This window comes from Bufo gargarizans, chromosome 1 (genome assembly GCF_014858855.1).
Source record: "Bufo gargarizans isolate SCDJY-AF-19 chromosome 1, ASM1485885v1, whole genome shotgun sequence".
In the NCBI taxonomy this organism is placed as follows: Eukaryota; Metazoa; Chordata; class Amphibia; order Anura; family Bufonidae; genus Bufo; species Bufo gargarizans.
Genome location: NC_058080.1, coordinates 219,948,615 through 219,963,313, shown reverse-complemented (window position 1 = coordinate 219,963,313; position 14,699 = coordinate 219,948,615). Strand labels below are relative to the sequence as shown.

The window sequence follows — 14,699 nt, the reverse complement described above, 5'->3', positions numbered from 1 at the left end:
ATGGCGTTCACCGTGCGGGGAAAGTAACATGACCGTTTTATAGATCAGGTTGTTACGGACGCGGCGATACCCAATAAGTGTAGTGTATTTTATTTTGTTAATTTTTATTCAGTGATAAATGTTTATAATTTTTTTTTTATCTTAACTTTTTTCACTTTTTTTTTTTTTTTTTTTTTTTTGACCCAGACCCACTTGGTTCTTGAAGATCCAGTGGGTCTGATGTCTGTATAATACAGTACAGTACACCATATAGTAGGGTTGTTGCGGGTATCGAAATTTCGATACCCAATCGATACGATACCGGGATTTCCATTTTTTCGATACTGGGCTGCGCTTCTGCGCAGTCTAGTATCTCTGAATATGAGCGCGCTGCTGTCGGCACGCTCATGTTCTCTCAGCAGCACGGGGAGAAGGAAGCTGTCCTCCCTCCCCCCTGTGCTGCTGCTGCCGCTGCCACCAATGAAGGGGGAGAGGGGCAGAGGAGGGGCGGGCGGGCGCACGGTGCCACCAATGATACGACTTTTCCCTACACAGAGCGGCGCCGCTCCGTTCGCCTGCTGTGCCCCATTACTGTCTCCTCTCCTGCTCCATATGCTGATTACTATCGGAGCGATGGGGAGGAGACATCAGCTTCACTAGTGGGCGTTCCTTCTCCCTGGCTGTAGCGCTGTCCAATTGCAGCGCAGGAAGAAGCACTAGTGAAGCTGATGTTTCCTCCCCATCGCTCCAATAGTAATCAGCACGTGGAGCAGGAGAGGAGACAGTAATGGGGCACTGCGGGTGAACGGAGTGGCGCCCAGGACTAATAGTAAGTGCTGGGACATCGCTGGGCGCCGCTCTGTGTAGCCTAATACTTAAAGTCTGGAGTCTGGACCCCAGGAAAAGTAGTCTAACACATAATACAGGAGGCGGGTGCCGGCAGCAGAATCGCATTGCCGGCACCCTGCCTCCGACAGGGAGCTGTGCGGCACCTGAAGGGTTAACTGCCGCTGATCTGCCAGTACCCGCCTCCTGTAATTATCATTGGTGGCACAGTGCGCCCCCCCCCCCCCAACCCATTAAAATCATGCGCCGGCCCCTCTCAACCCCCCAGTATTAAAATCATTGGTGGCAGTGGCCACAGGGTCCCCTCTCCCCTCCCCCTCATTGGTGGTGCAGTGGCAGCTTCTGATCGGAGCCCCAGCAGTGTAAGCCTGGGGCTCCGATCGGTTACCATGGCAGCCAGGACGCTACTGAAGCCCTGGCTGCCATGGTAACATCCCTGATGCTGTGTGCACAGAGCAGCAGGGACAGGGTGAAGTCCTATTCACCCTGATCTCTATCCGAGTGAATAGGACAAGGGATGAAAAAAAATCCCAGGTTCTAGCCCCTAAGGGAGGAAATAGTTATTAAATAAAAAGTGTAAAAATAAATAAAGTAAAAAAAAATATATAATAATTAAAAAAAACACCAAAATATGAAGTATAAATCACCCCCTTTTCCCAATTTCACATATAAAATGTATAAATAAACATATTACATATTGCCACGTCAGAAAAGTCCAAACTATTAAAAATATAAAAAATAAAAATAATCTATGCGGTGATCGCCGGAACAGAAAAAAAAAAAAAACTGCGCGATTCGCCATTTATTAAAATGCGGAATGCACGTGGCTTTTTTGGTTTATTTTTTTCGCGTGGTATCGAATGGTATTGAGTATTGCAATACTGTTTCATGGTATCGAAACCGAATAAAAAATTTGGTATCGCAACAACTAAACTATATAGCGTACTGTACTGTATTTTACTTACACTTTGTCTGAACAGATCTATGCCTTTAGCACAGATCTGTTCAGAACCATGGACAGCAGGATGCCTGAGAAAGCGTCCTGTTGCCATGGGAACCTTCCCCGTCTGTTCAGTTGTGGCCACAACTTCAGACGAGGAAGGGTAAGGAGGGGAGCTCCCTACCTCTGTCACCTCATCCTGTCTGGGGGCTGCAAAGGCACAGCAGCCCCCCGATGGGAGAGGGAGGGAGCTCCCTGACTGTTAACCTTTTCCATACCGCGGTCCGTACGGACCGCGGTATGGAAAGGGTTAAACTGCTGACATCTGCACAGATGTCAGCCGTTTATACCAGAGTGTCAGCAATGTGCTGACACTCTGGTATACCACTGAACACCAATGAATTTTCAAGGGGAGGCGGGCGGGGGGATCGAGATCCCGTCTGCCGCACTGCCCGCCTCCCGTACCGCCCCCACCGCCCACAACCCCCCCTGCACCACCCGCCGGCATAAAATCATGCAGGGGTGCAGGGGGAACAAAATCGATATTTTAGGCACACTAAAGTTTCTGATCCAAACTGCAAAAAGCACAGCACACCGCAGGTCTGAATTGACCTGGGGTTTGCGGCGATCGCCAATACGGGGGGCGGGGGGGGTCACATGACCCCCCCCCCAGTCATTGTGATTAACCCCCGGGGCGCCGCAATCGCGATTTAAACTTAGGACGTACCGATACACCCTGAGTCCTTAAGGGGTTAAGGACCAGACAGATTTTTGCAAATCTGACATGTGTCACTTTATGTGGTGATAACGCTTTTACTTATCCAAGCCATTCTGACATTGTTTTCTCATCACGTATTGTACTTCATGACGGTAGTAAATTTGAATCAAAATATTTCATTTTTATTTATAAAAAAAATAAATACCAAATTTACCAAAAATGTGGAAAAATTCGCAACTTTCCAAATTTCTATTTTTCTGCTTTTAAAACAGATAGTGATACCTCCTAAAATAGTTATTACTTTACATTCCCCATATGTCTACTTCCTGTTTGGATTATTTAGTGAATGCCCTTTTTATTTTTTGGGGGACATTAGAAGGCTTAGAAGTTTAGAAGCAAATCTTGAAATTTTTCAAAAAATTTCCAAAACCCAATTTTTAAAGGACCAGTTCAGGCCCGAAGTCACTTTATAAGGGCTCATGCACCCGACAGTATTGCTTTTTCAGTGTTTTGCGGTCCATTTTTTACGGATCCGTTGTTCCGTTGTGTTTCCGTTTCCTTTCCGTTTTTCCGTATGCCATATACAGTAATTACATAGAAAAAATTGGGCTGGGCATAACATTTTCAATAGATGGTTCAGCGAAAACGGAACGGATACGGAAGACATACGGATGCATTGCCGTATGTATTCTGTTTTTTTTGCGGACCCATTGACTTGAATGGAGCCAAGCACCGTGATTTGGGGACAAGAATAGGATATGTTCTATCTTTTCACAGCACGGAAATACTGAAACGGAATGCACACGGAGACACTTCAGCATTTTTTGCTGAACCATTGAAATGAATGGTTCAGTATATGTTCCGCATACTGAACTAAAAAAACGTCCAAGGTATTAAAAACTGATTGTACAAACGTTGTTAACCCTTTAAGTGTTCCACAAGAATTAATGGAAAATGGAGATGAAATTTCAGAATCACTTTTTTGTCAGATTTTCCATTTTAATTATTTTTTTCCACTAACAAAGCAAAGATTACCAGCCAAACTAGTAGTTTACAGAAACACCCCATATGTGGTCAAAAACTGTTGTATGGCCACATGGCAGGGCGCAGAAGGAAAGGAACGCCATATGTTTTTTTGGAGGGCAGATTTCACTAGGATCATTTTAACTTGCCATGTCACATTTCAAGACCCCCTGATGCACCCCTAGAGTAAAAACTACAAAAAAGTTACCCCATTTTGGAAACTACGGGATAAGGTGGCAGTTTTGTTGGTACTATTTTAAGGTACAGATTATTTTTAGTTGCTCTATATTACACTTTTTGTGAGACAAGGTAACAAAAGAATAGCTGTTTTGCCACTCTATTTTTTGTTATTTACAACGTTCATCTGACAGGTTAGACCATGATCTATTTTTATAGAGCAGGTTGTTACGGACGCGATAATACCAAATATGGCTGTTTGAGTTTTACATAATAAAGCATTTTTGAAAAAGGATTTTTTTGTGTCTCCATATTCTGAAAGCCATAGTATCATTATTGCAGGATGAGATGACGATTTGATTCGTACAATTTTGGGGTGCATATTACTTTTTGATCGCTATTACACTTTTTGTGATGTAAGGAGACAAAATGGCTTTTTGACACAGTTTTTATTTTTAATTTTTTTACTGTGTTCACCAGAGGGTTTAAATCATGTGATTTTTTTTAGAGAAGGTTGTTACAGACGAGGCGATACCTAAGGCCGAATGCACACGGCAGTGTTTGACGGCCGTAAGCGGTCCGTGGAACCACGGGCTGGATTCCTGCTGAGAGCAGCCGTGCACCCCTGCTCTCAGCAGGAATCCAACCCGTGGTTCCACGGACCGCTCACGGCCGTCAAACACGGCCGTGTGCATTCGGCCTAATATGTATACTTTATTTTTATTTTTTTTCAGTTTTATACACTATTTAAAAAAAAAATTAAAAAAAATATGTTTTAGTGTCACTATAGTCATTTTTTTTTTTTTTTGGGGCGATTCTCTTAGGTAGGGTATAATGATAATTTGCAGGATGAGATGACGGTTTGATTGGTACAATTTTGGGGTGTGTATGACTTTTTGATCGCTTGCTATTACACTTTTTATGATGCAAGGTGACAAAAAAATGACTTTTTTTAACTTTTTTTTTTTTTTTTAACAGTTAGTCATAAGAGGCCTGGAAAATTTCCCAAGGCCCCGGGCTGTCATGACAACCAATCGGAGTCCTGCGATTGGTGTCATCACCGATCCCAGTCGTTGCTTCCGGATGCAGGCTGTATTACACAGCAGGCAGCTGCCAGACTTGGAGCAAGTAAGGGTTAAATAGGAAATAAAACACCTGATGTAAAGTCCAGGGAATATGGTATTATCAGCCTTTGGAGGGAAAATTTCCAGCACAAGCAGTGCAATACTAACAAATGATTAACAATATAAACATTTATGTAAGGGCTCATGCACACGACCGTTGTGCCGTTTTCAGTTTTTTTTCGTGGACCCATTGACTTTCAACGGGTCCGTGGAAAAATCGAAAATGCACCGTTTGGCAGCCGCATCCGTGATCCGTGTTTCCTGGCCGTGAAAAAAATAGGACCTGTCCTATTTTTTTTTCACGGCCAACGGTTCACGAACCAATTCAAGTCAATGGATCCGTGAAAAATCACGGATGCACACAAGATTGTCATCTGCGTCCGTGATCCGTGTCCGTTTTTTCCTATCATTTCAATGGCAAACTTGACTTCAATTTTTTTTTTTTCATTTTTCATGTCCGTTGATCCTCCAAAAAACAAGAAGACCCACGGGCGAAAAAACGGTCACGGATCACAGACCCCGTTTTTGCGGACCTTAAAAAAAAAACGGTTGTGTGCATGAGGCCTAATACAGACTTATATCAAACGGTTTTAAACCATGCCAACACTGGATATGCCTAGAAACAAAGTGGGCAACATTAAACAACTAAATGAGTTCACACAGAAAGAGGTCATACCAGACTGGTAGGGCAAGGAGCCCTGAAGTCTATAGCAATGTGTCAGCCTGAGGGGGCCCAAAGATCCTGCTGCCACAAAAGTGTGCAGGACTAGTATAAAAACAGTAGCATGCAGATGGGCCTGGGCCCTGTCACACATTTGGGCCCTATCGTGTCAAGCTTTCCAATAACAGTGGCAGGGTCGATGAGCTGTGACCCCAAAGAAAAGGAATGATTGTGCATTATATCTCCCCTGCCAATTTCTAGCATTTGGATCTACATCTTGTTTTGTCAGGGCACAAGAGGAAACAGTAGCCAGGGTCCTAACTACTAGGGCCACCACTGAAAGGTCTGGGCAAGATAAATGCAAGAGGAATTCCCCTTAGGTGTTACTGCATCCGATTACAGGTAGGACTGTAATGACCTCCCAAAGGCCATCACAGGGGGAAGCCTCCTGCAAATGCCTGGAAATCCAGTACAAGCCCGATGAAATATTCTCCTCTGCTGGTGACCTACATTCCATGTGACTGAATCAGCAGCAGTAATATGCCAGTATTTGCTTTATTTCCATAGCTGAGGGATAACGGAAGCAGAGGCTGCATCACTGTACATCAAGCTGCTCGGAGCCAATGACATACCCTGCTGCTCCTGACTGCTGGTACTGTAGGGGCTCTTCCACGTGAGCGTGTTTTCCCTCCTGATGTGATGCGTGTAGTGAATGCGTAGTAACAGGACTCAATCTGTTTCAATGGGCCTGTTCACATCAGCGTTCTTGCTCACAAATGAATTCTGCATTCAGGATTTTTAAAAACGCAGCATGTTCTAGATTGTGTGTTTTAAGTGCGTTTAGAAGTGAATGGGGCTTGTGTGAAAAACAGAAGACATCCGGATGCGATGCATTTTTCACTGAAGGTTGCTAGGAGATGTAGATGTTATTCTTCGGTTTTTCTTCACATGCATGAAAAACAGATGCAATCCGGACAGAAAAAGTGCACACTGAACGCAATCGCAGGAAAAAATAAATAAATAAATTAAAAAAAAAAAAAAAAAAAAAAAAAAAAAAACACTGAACTTGCCTTTACAACCCATCAGTTTTTCCCTGAAGTGACCCCGATACAATCCGTATCGCTCGTATGTAGAGGTCTGAAGCAGAGATCTTGGGGCGAGGGATTCCTCATGTGCCTTCCACTGTTACATACACTGTCAGTGCTGATAACACGGCACACAACAGGAAAGGTTTCCTGCTCTGATACCAACCAGATAATAGTGGTGGTGTGGGTATCTATACTGGCCGCCCACAGCTATAGCCAGATCATCCATAATAAGTGTTATATACAGAGAAGATCAGCCATAAGGAAAGGCTTCTGTATAACAGATTAGGCCACGGGCAGAGAAAAGCCAGCGATTCTGAATTTAAACAGAACTACAATACACTTATGTACCATAGGGAAGTGAATACATTGCCGACATATGAGTGTCAGCCAGTCAGGATTCTTATGCGGCTCTTGTATTTAAAATTTTTTATTTATTTTTTATAAATGGGTTGTCTCATTAATGGGGTTCTCCAAGATAGCTGATCATTTGTGTCCAACACTTGGGACTCCTACAAGTCTGTCTCTCAGCTTGCCAGATATATCACATTCATTGCTCACATGGCCTAGGCACAGTCCAGCCCCATTCACTGGCGCCCAGGACAGTGAAATAGTCGTGATGTCCCTGGCCTGGGGGAAGCAGCGAGAAGGCCACATATTACTACGAGCACTGCTGCCTTCTCAAACAGCTGATGGGCAGAAATCCCGGGTGTCAGACCCCAACTGATCATCAGTAAGAAAAAGGTAAAGCATCCCTATAGGCGCACAGTGGTTAGTCCTAAGATGCTCTGTGCACCCTTGCTCTGCGAGCCCCAACCTCTTCTTCTTGACTGACAGAAGAGGCGAGATGGTTATGTAGGAAGCTAGCCCGTCAATCAAGCAGGAACAGAATCTGGCAGAATAAATATTCATATCAATCCTGATGATAAAAGCTCCACAAAAGGTATGTTTGTCCGGCTCTCTCCAGCTCCTGTATAGTGCTATCAGCAGTTTAGCACGGTCAAAACTGCTGCCAGGCACTCAAAGGTTTATTCATGTAACAGAAGCTGTTGGCATATCTCTGGGATCTGATCGGTGCCAGAACCTCCACCAATGCAAACAACAGGGCTGCTGCAATGCATCCCCTTTACAGTGGTGCAAGACAGCTCCAGCAATGGAAATAATACAAAAGCTATGGCTCATGACCAGATCTGTGCTATACAAATCTGTAAAAAAAGAACCCACAGAATTCTATCAGGCCAACTGTCAAACCTGTAACACCAAGAAAGACAATCCATAAAGTTATAAAAATCAAGACAGTAGCTGGTGTTGCTAAGATCTGCAAATGATCAAATTTTCAAGCACCTAGCTCCAATCAGTGGCAAGTGGGAGAGGCATAAAAGCCAGAATGAAAGCAAAGTTTTTTGGCTACATGATGTTGGATAATTGTGTGATGCCTCCCGTTCGTCGACGTCAACAAAAAGGGACAGAATCCTTGAAATGAGACACCTTGGCAGATCACTACTCACCTAGGACAAGATGTCAGAACTGTTCAACTTTGTGTGCCCTGGTGGTCTGGAGAACAACGAACAGCAAGAGGTGCACAGAGGTGAACCTCTTCATGGACAGATCATCGGATTAGAAGAATGGCATATAGTGATCCATTCTGTGCTGCAAGTGAAATTGGATGTCACATCCCAAGCCTAGGGCGGCAAACATTGTCTACACCAGGGATGCTCAACCTGCAGCCCCTCCAGCTGTTGTAAAAGTACAACTCCCACCATGACCTTCTGTAGGCTGTCCGGGAATGATGGGAGTTGTAGTTTTGCAACAGCTGGAGGGCCGCAAGTTGAGCATGCCTGGTCTACACAAACCATTAGAAGGAGTCTGCACGATACTGGGCTATGAGCTAGATGTCCAGCTACAGGTGTTCCACTGACCTCACAGCAAAGGCCATCATGGTGCATGTGGTCAATGTCACGAAGAGGGCTTCACAAGAGAACGTCACACAGTTCCTACTCCCGGTATTATGGTGTGGGGTGGGATAATGTACAAAAGCTGGATCCCTCTAGTGTTTATGTCCGGTACACCTCTGCATTACATGTATTTGGTCATGGAACTAACTGTACGGTTGTTTCTCTAAAGTGTCCCAGGAGCTGTTTTTCAACAGGACAACACCAAGGTGCATATTGCTTGTGCTACTGTGAGCAGCCTTCGTAGCTTAAACGTGCTGCTATGGCCTGCAATGACTCCGGACTTGTCTCCCATTGGCACATCTGGGACATCATTGGTCGGCAACTGAGAGGGTAGCAGCCAGCAACAGATCTTGATGATTTGAGTGTCCATGTGAATTCAGCACAGATGATTTCTCAGACAACCATTAATAACCCCAATAATAGCACGGAAGGCATGTAAGTGAATGTGTGTCTGCTCATGGAACTCACACTCAATACTGAATGAATCGAGAGGTTTTCAATATTTGGTTACATTTTTTTATCATTTGCAAAACATTAAGGGTTTCTGTCACCAGAAATACCTAAATTAAACTGGCTGACATTAGCGATGTGCTAATGTCCGCTGAACCTAAGTAGCCTATTCCTAGTTTTATCCATGCCCCCGTTACTTCATAAAAGTAACTTTTATAATATGCAAATTAGCCTCTAGGAGCAGGGGGGCGTTCTCCCACCAAGTCTTGATTGACAGGGCCAGGCAGCGTTCGCATCCTCCTGTCGGCCCTGAGTGCATGGTAAATCTCGCGCCTGCACCGTTCAGTATTCAGTGCAGGCGCAGTAAGGAAGTCGGCAGCCAGCGAGTGTCCTTCCTTCACTATGCCTGCCCCGAATACTGAACGGCACTGCAGAGGCGCGATATTTAACAGGCAGGAGGATGCGAATGCTGCCTGGCCCTGTCAATCAAGACTTGGAGGGAGGTGACAGAGGTGGGAGAACGGAGTCTCTAGGAGCAGGAACAACGCCCTCCCCCGCGCTCCTAGAGGCTAATTTGCATACTATGAAAGTTACTTTTATGGAGTAACGGGGGCATGGATAAAACTAGGAATAGGCTAGTTAGGTTCAGCTGAAATTAGCACATCGCTAATGTCAGACAGTTTAATTTAGGCATTTCTGGTGACAGAAACCCTTTAAGGGCTCACGCATACGACCGTAGCCAGTTCTGCTGTTCGCAAAACACAGATAAAGGATGCGTGCGTTCCGCATTTCACGGAACATCCAGCTCATAAAAGAATAGTTCTATCAAGAATAGGACATGTTCTATATTTTTGTGGATGCCACGCAAGTGCCAGGGCCCACTGCGCAGTGTGTGCGCCAAGGGGGGAGGGCTGGCCACCCCCCGTCCCAACCCCTTAGTAGTAGACATGCGTTCTGCGGGATGCGGTGGGGGCGTGTTTGATAGTAGAAGGGGGGGGGGACATTGAATATTTGCATGGAGGCGTAGTTATGCGATGTAAGCACGCCCAACACATTGGAGCTGCTGTCAGGGGAGAGGAGAAGCCGAGTGGCCAGCACTCTGTTCGTGTAGAGCTGGAGGAGAGAAGCTAGGCCCCTGGAGCTGTGCTCCCCTGGGCTCTGGAGCTATAAGGCCCCTTTCACACGAGCGAGTGCGATGCGTGACGTGAACGCGTTGCACCCGCACTGAATCCTGACCCATTCATTTCAATGTTTTTCACGCATCACTTGTGCGTTGCGTGGAAATCACAGCATGTTCTATATGTTTTTCACGCAGCCCTGCGATCCGCAAGCAAGTGCGATGCGTTTTTCACTGATGGTTGCTAAGAGAGGTTGTGTAAACCTTCAGTTTTATATCAAGCGCGAAATAAACTGAACAACAGAACGCAAACAGATCGCAGACAAAACTGACTGAACTTGCTTGCAGAATCACACGATTTTCCTGCAACGCATCCAGACCTAATCCACGACGTTAGTCTGCAAGGGGCCTAAGAGCAGCAAGTAGGTGCTGGATCCCACCAGACACTCTGCATGGCGCCTGATTCACCCTGCTGAACTGGACTGTGACCCTGAGGATCCCTCTGCTGGACAGTATATGGTCTATATTGCTTCCAGGTTACAATGAAGTTAATAGCAGATTTCAATCTGAATGTGCAGATAGATTGTAGCAACAGGGATGAGGGATGCGGTGTACTTCGAGGCATGGATCTTGGGGATGCGGTGCACTTGTGAGGCATGGATCTTGGGGGTGCAGAGGACCGTCATCACATGTGTCTCCCTGCTACGCCGGGCCAAAGGAGAGAATGAGTGCAGGGAGATGAGCTGCGGTTAGTGAATGAAAGGACCGCAGGCTTCCCTGCACTTCAGCAATGATAGATATGTGAGGGGGCCACTATATTGTGCGAGAGCCCCTAGCACAGTGATGGCAAACCTTTCAGAGACCGAGTGCCCAAACCGCAACCTAAAACCCACTTATTTATCGCAAAGTGCCAGCACAGCAATTTAACCTGAATGTCAATGTAGTATATCTTCCATGTACTTTATCATTTAGCTATAATAGCCTGCCTACATTCAGTGCGCTGCCTGTGCCGTTCATAGTGCATCCTGCGCTGATGTATAGCAGGAAAAGTCTACGGCATATTGATGCACCGTAGACATTTTCCAGGGTGCGGGTACCCACAGAGAGGGCTCTGAGTGCCGCCTCTGGCACCCGTGCCATAGGTTCGCCACCACTGCCCTAGCACAATATAATGACCCCCAGTGCCCCCCCCCCCCAAACAGTATAATGACCCCAGTAGCACCCCATACAGTATAATGACCCCCTGTGGCCCCCTCACAGACTATAAGGACCCCCAGTTCCTCCTATTCTGTATAATGACCCCCATACAGTATAATGTCCCCCAGTGCCCCCTCCATACAGTATGACCTCCACTGCAGTTTCATTGCAGCGTGCTTCGTGCAAAATACCACAAGGGGGCCCACTGTGTCTTCACTCAAGGGCCCCCATAAACCTGGAGCTGGTGTTCTGCCAGATTTCTATAGCTTGCGAAAACGCTATACCGGAAGTGACGCGGCCGCACCGGGGTAGGTAGGGGTAGAGTTTCCAGCGCCAAATGTTCCATCAGATCTCCCTACCCCTGAGTGCGCACGCACAAATCATCAGGAGCAATTCATCCTTAGCGCAGAGCTGAGTGCTGGATATTGGGGTCACCACATAAGCGGTGTCCCCGAATATCCAACACTCAGCTCTGCTATGTGGAGACCTCGATAATCTGCACTCAGCTCTGCGGTAAGGATGAACTGCTCCTAACGATTTGTGCGTGCGCACTCAGGGGTAGGGAAATCTGAGGGAACATTTTGCGCTGGAAAATCTACCTACCCCTAAGTGCGCACGCGCGGTGTACGGTTTCACGCATGCGCATTAAGTCTTTCTCCCACGGCAATGCAATTATTTTTTGTTAATCCAGTGGATGTGTGCTTGCACAGCGCCGCACATACCCTCCTCCAGCTAATTCCTGTGCGGCCGCGTCACTTCCGGTATAGCGTTTTTCGCAAGGTAAAGAAATCTGGCAGAACACCGGCCCTAATGGACATACAGATGCGGACAGCACACCATGTGCTTTTCACGTTTCTTGCGGGCCCACTGAAGTGAATGGATCTGCATCCGACCCGCAAAAAACGTGGACAATAAATATGTTCATGCACATGAGCCCTAACAGGTCCATCAATCCTGTGACTTCCTAATTCCAAGTGTTGCAATTTTAGTGTTGAGGATTGCAGATAACACATCTGTCATACCGTCAGAAACTGTGTGAACAGAGCTTTTCTTACATGACATTTCAGTATACCGCCAGAGGCCAGCATAACAGTGGGCGCCGCTCTCGGTTATGTCACCAGCACAGGTTCCTCAGTGTCTTACAAAGCCTATTCCTATATGTAGTGTGGGGTTTCGCTCTGGTAGATGGGGTAAGCGGACGCAGTACAGAGGCAAAAGACAAGTTCTTAACGCAAAACTTCAGTGTTTATTCACACTTGAGGCCAATGCACAAAACAATGCGTTACTTTGCAGTCTTGGTGTTTAGTTCAAAGCAGTCCACGGCAGGCTTTAGGGGGCCCGTTTCCTCGGCCCATAGGTCTCAGCCCTCCAACCTGGAACCAAGTCTCAGATCCCAACACAGAGATCCTGCTGCTGAGCCCAGCTGCCTATTTAAGGACAGCCAGGTGCTGCTAAAAACCCAGACCGGCAATTAAAATCCAGTCCGGTATTTGACCTCACCTGGCTGCAAAATCAGCCCAGCAGCACACACTGGGAGGAAAATACCTGCTTTCCCAAACCATTCCCCTCACTGTGTCACAGTACACTGTAAAAGGAGGATGATTTGAGGCGCTACATGGAAAACCGAGCCTTCTAGATGGCTCCTGACCAGGTCTTCCCAAAATCATGGCCGGCAGCCCTTTTTTCTGCAGAGTGAGAAAACCCCCTCCAAACATGAATGCGCACTCACTTTCTGTAAGTGCCAAAAGGGGGCGTGAACACAAAATTACAATATTGCAACAAATGTTTCACCTCCCTTACCAGGTGGAGCGCCACGCTTCCATAAGCATCTGGGATAGAAGCTTTTTACACAGAACACAAACATCATGCATGACCCCCGTGTATAGGACTGCAGGCAAGTGTGCAAACTACATGTACAAACATGCAGGCCTACGCCTGGCCGAGGCAAGCATGTAAGATGGCATGTATACAGGGGTGTGTGTAGGTTTAGGTAAGATAGTGAACACAGGTCTGTGTACAGGAGATCCATCCAGTATGTACAGGTATGTATAGAAGAGAGCCTGTACATACAGATGTGTAGAGGCGCTGGGCAGGCGAGGGGGGCTAGGCAGGTGAGGGGGATAGGAGCTGGGCAGGTAGGGGGGCTAGGCAGGCGAGGGGGATAGGAGCTGGGCAGGCGAGGGGGGCTAGGCGCTGGGCAGGCGAGGGGGATAGGAGCTGGGCAGGTAGGGGGGCTAGGCAGGCGAGGGGGATAGGAGCTGGGCAGGCGAGGGGGATAGGAGCTGGGCAGGCGAGGGGGATAGGAGCTGGGCAGGCGAGGGGGGCTAGGTGCTGGGCAGGCGAGGGGGGCTAGGCGCTGGGCAGGTAGGGGAGCTGGGCAGGTGAGGGGGCTAGGAGATGGGCAGATAGGGGGGCTAGGCGCTGGGCAGGTAGGGGCTATGCGCTCAGTAGGTGACAGTAGGGGCAGCACTTACTTCCCGAGTTCCTCGAAGAGCTGGTACTCGTCCGTGAACCTGGTGCAGGTGGTAGTAGAAGCCATGCCGCCGCCTCCTCCCCCCGGTTTCCTCCTCGGGTGGTGCAGGGTCGGGGTGCTTGGGGACGCGCAGCAGCGCACAAACACACACGAGAAACGGCAGCGACGGAAGGTCCGAGGGCGCAGGACAGCTCCTAGCCGGAGCCTGCCGGTGCCGGGCTCGTTCTCCGCCTTGTCCCCCTCTCCTCCTCCACCTCGCCACCACTGGGCGCGCAGCACGGTCACTGGCCTCCGGTCCTTGTCACTAACACAATGGAGCCCGAGTTAGTGTCGTCTCTCCTCACTGTCAGTTGTGCGAGGGTGACATAAATAGCGGCAGGAGCTGCAGTCACCTCAGACAGCTGTGGGGGGAAGCGACTACGGCGACCAACTTCTAGCAGAGCAAGTGGTCACCTCGGAGATGTGCAGCCCTCATAGAGATGCAGCTACCTGTCCCGCCCGCCCCGCTACTGCTAATGGGAGCCCAGGAAGAGCGGCTCAGGGTTATGTAGGTTAGATGTGCGCGGAGAGCGCTCGCAGCCTCCCAGCCCCGCGCCGTGTGTGGCGGGCAGCGCCCTCTAGGCGCCAAACAGCGGTACATACCGGCACAGAGGGGATGGGGAGAATGGCGATGCGTACACCTGCCTGGTGCGCAGGAAGCTTTGCTCTACACCCCGGTTTCACTACTACTCTCATCGTGCTGCTGCCGAGTATTCATGGGCATACGAATCTGAAATGTAGTGCAAAGGATTATGGGAAGACAGTGATGGGGAACGTGTATCCAGATTTTCTCTATTTAAACAGAGTGTAATTTGAGGGAACACCATATCATGGAAAATAGTCTAACATCTGCTGGTCCCATGGATGTGTGATCATTGGGGACAGGGGCACGACTAGAAAAGCCTGGACCCACAG

At 47.8% G+C, this 14,699-nt stretch overlaps 1 protein-coding gene across 6 annotated transcripts in view; it reads right to left on the bottom strand.

Annotated features, from left to right (window-relative positions):
* CAMK2D (calcium/calmodulin dependent protein kinase II delta) overlaps positions 1 to 14,351 on the bottom strand; it is a 342,528-nt gene extending 328,177 nt beyond the window's left edge. For 2 of the 6 annotated variants that reach the window (XM_044301298.1, XM_044301306.1), the window contains exon 1: positions 13,747 to 14,351. In XM_044301298.1, the coding sequence (XP_044157233.1) occupies positions 13,747 to 13,811 (65 nt within the window). In that variant the 5' untranslated portion in view covers positions 13,812 to 14,351. The remainder of the gene's footprint in view (positions 1 to 13,746) is intronic. The other 4 variants (XM_044301323.1, XM_044301314.1, XM_044301332.1 and 1 more) reach the window with 3 other exon arrangements.
* Positions 14,352 to 14,699: the final 348 nt, after the last annotated feature.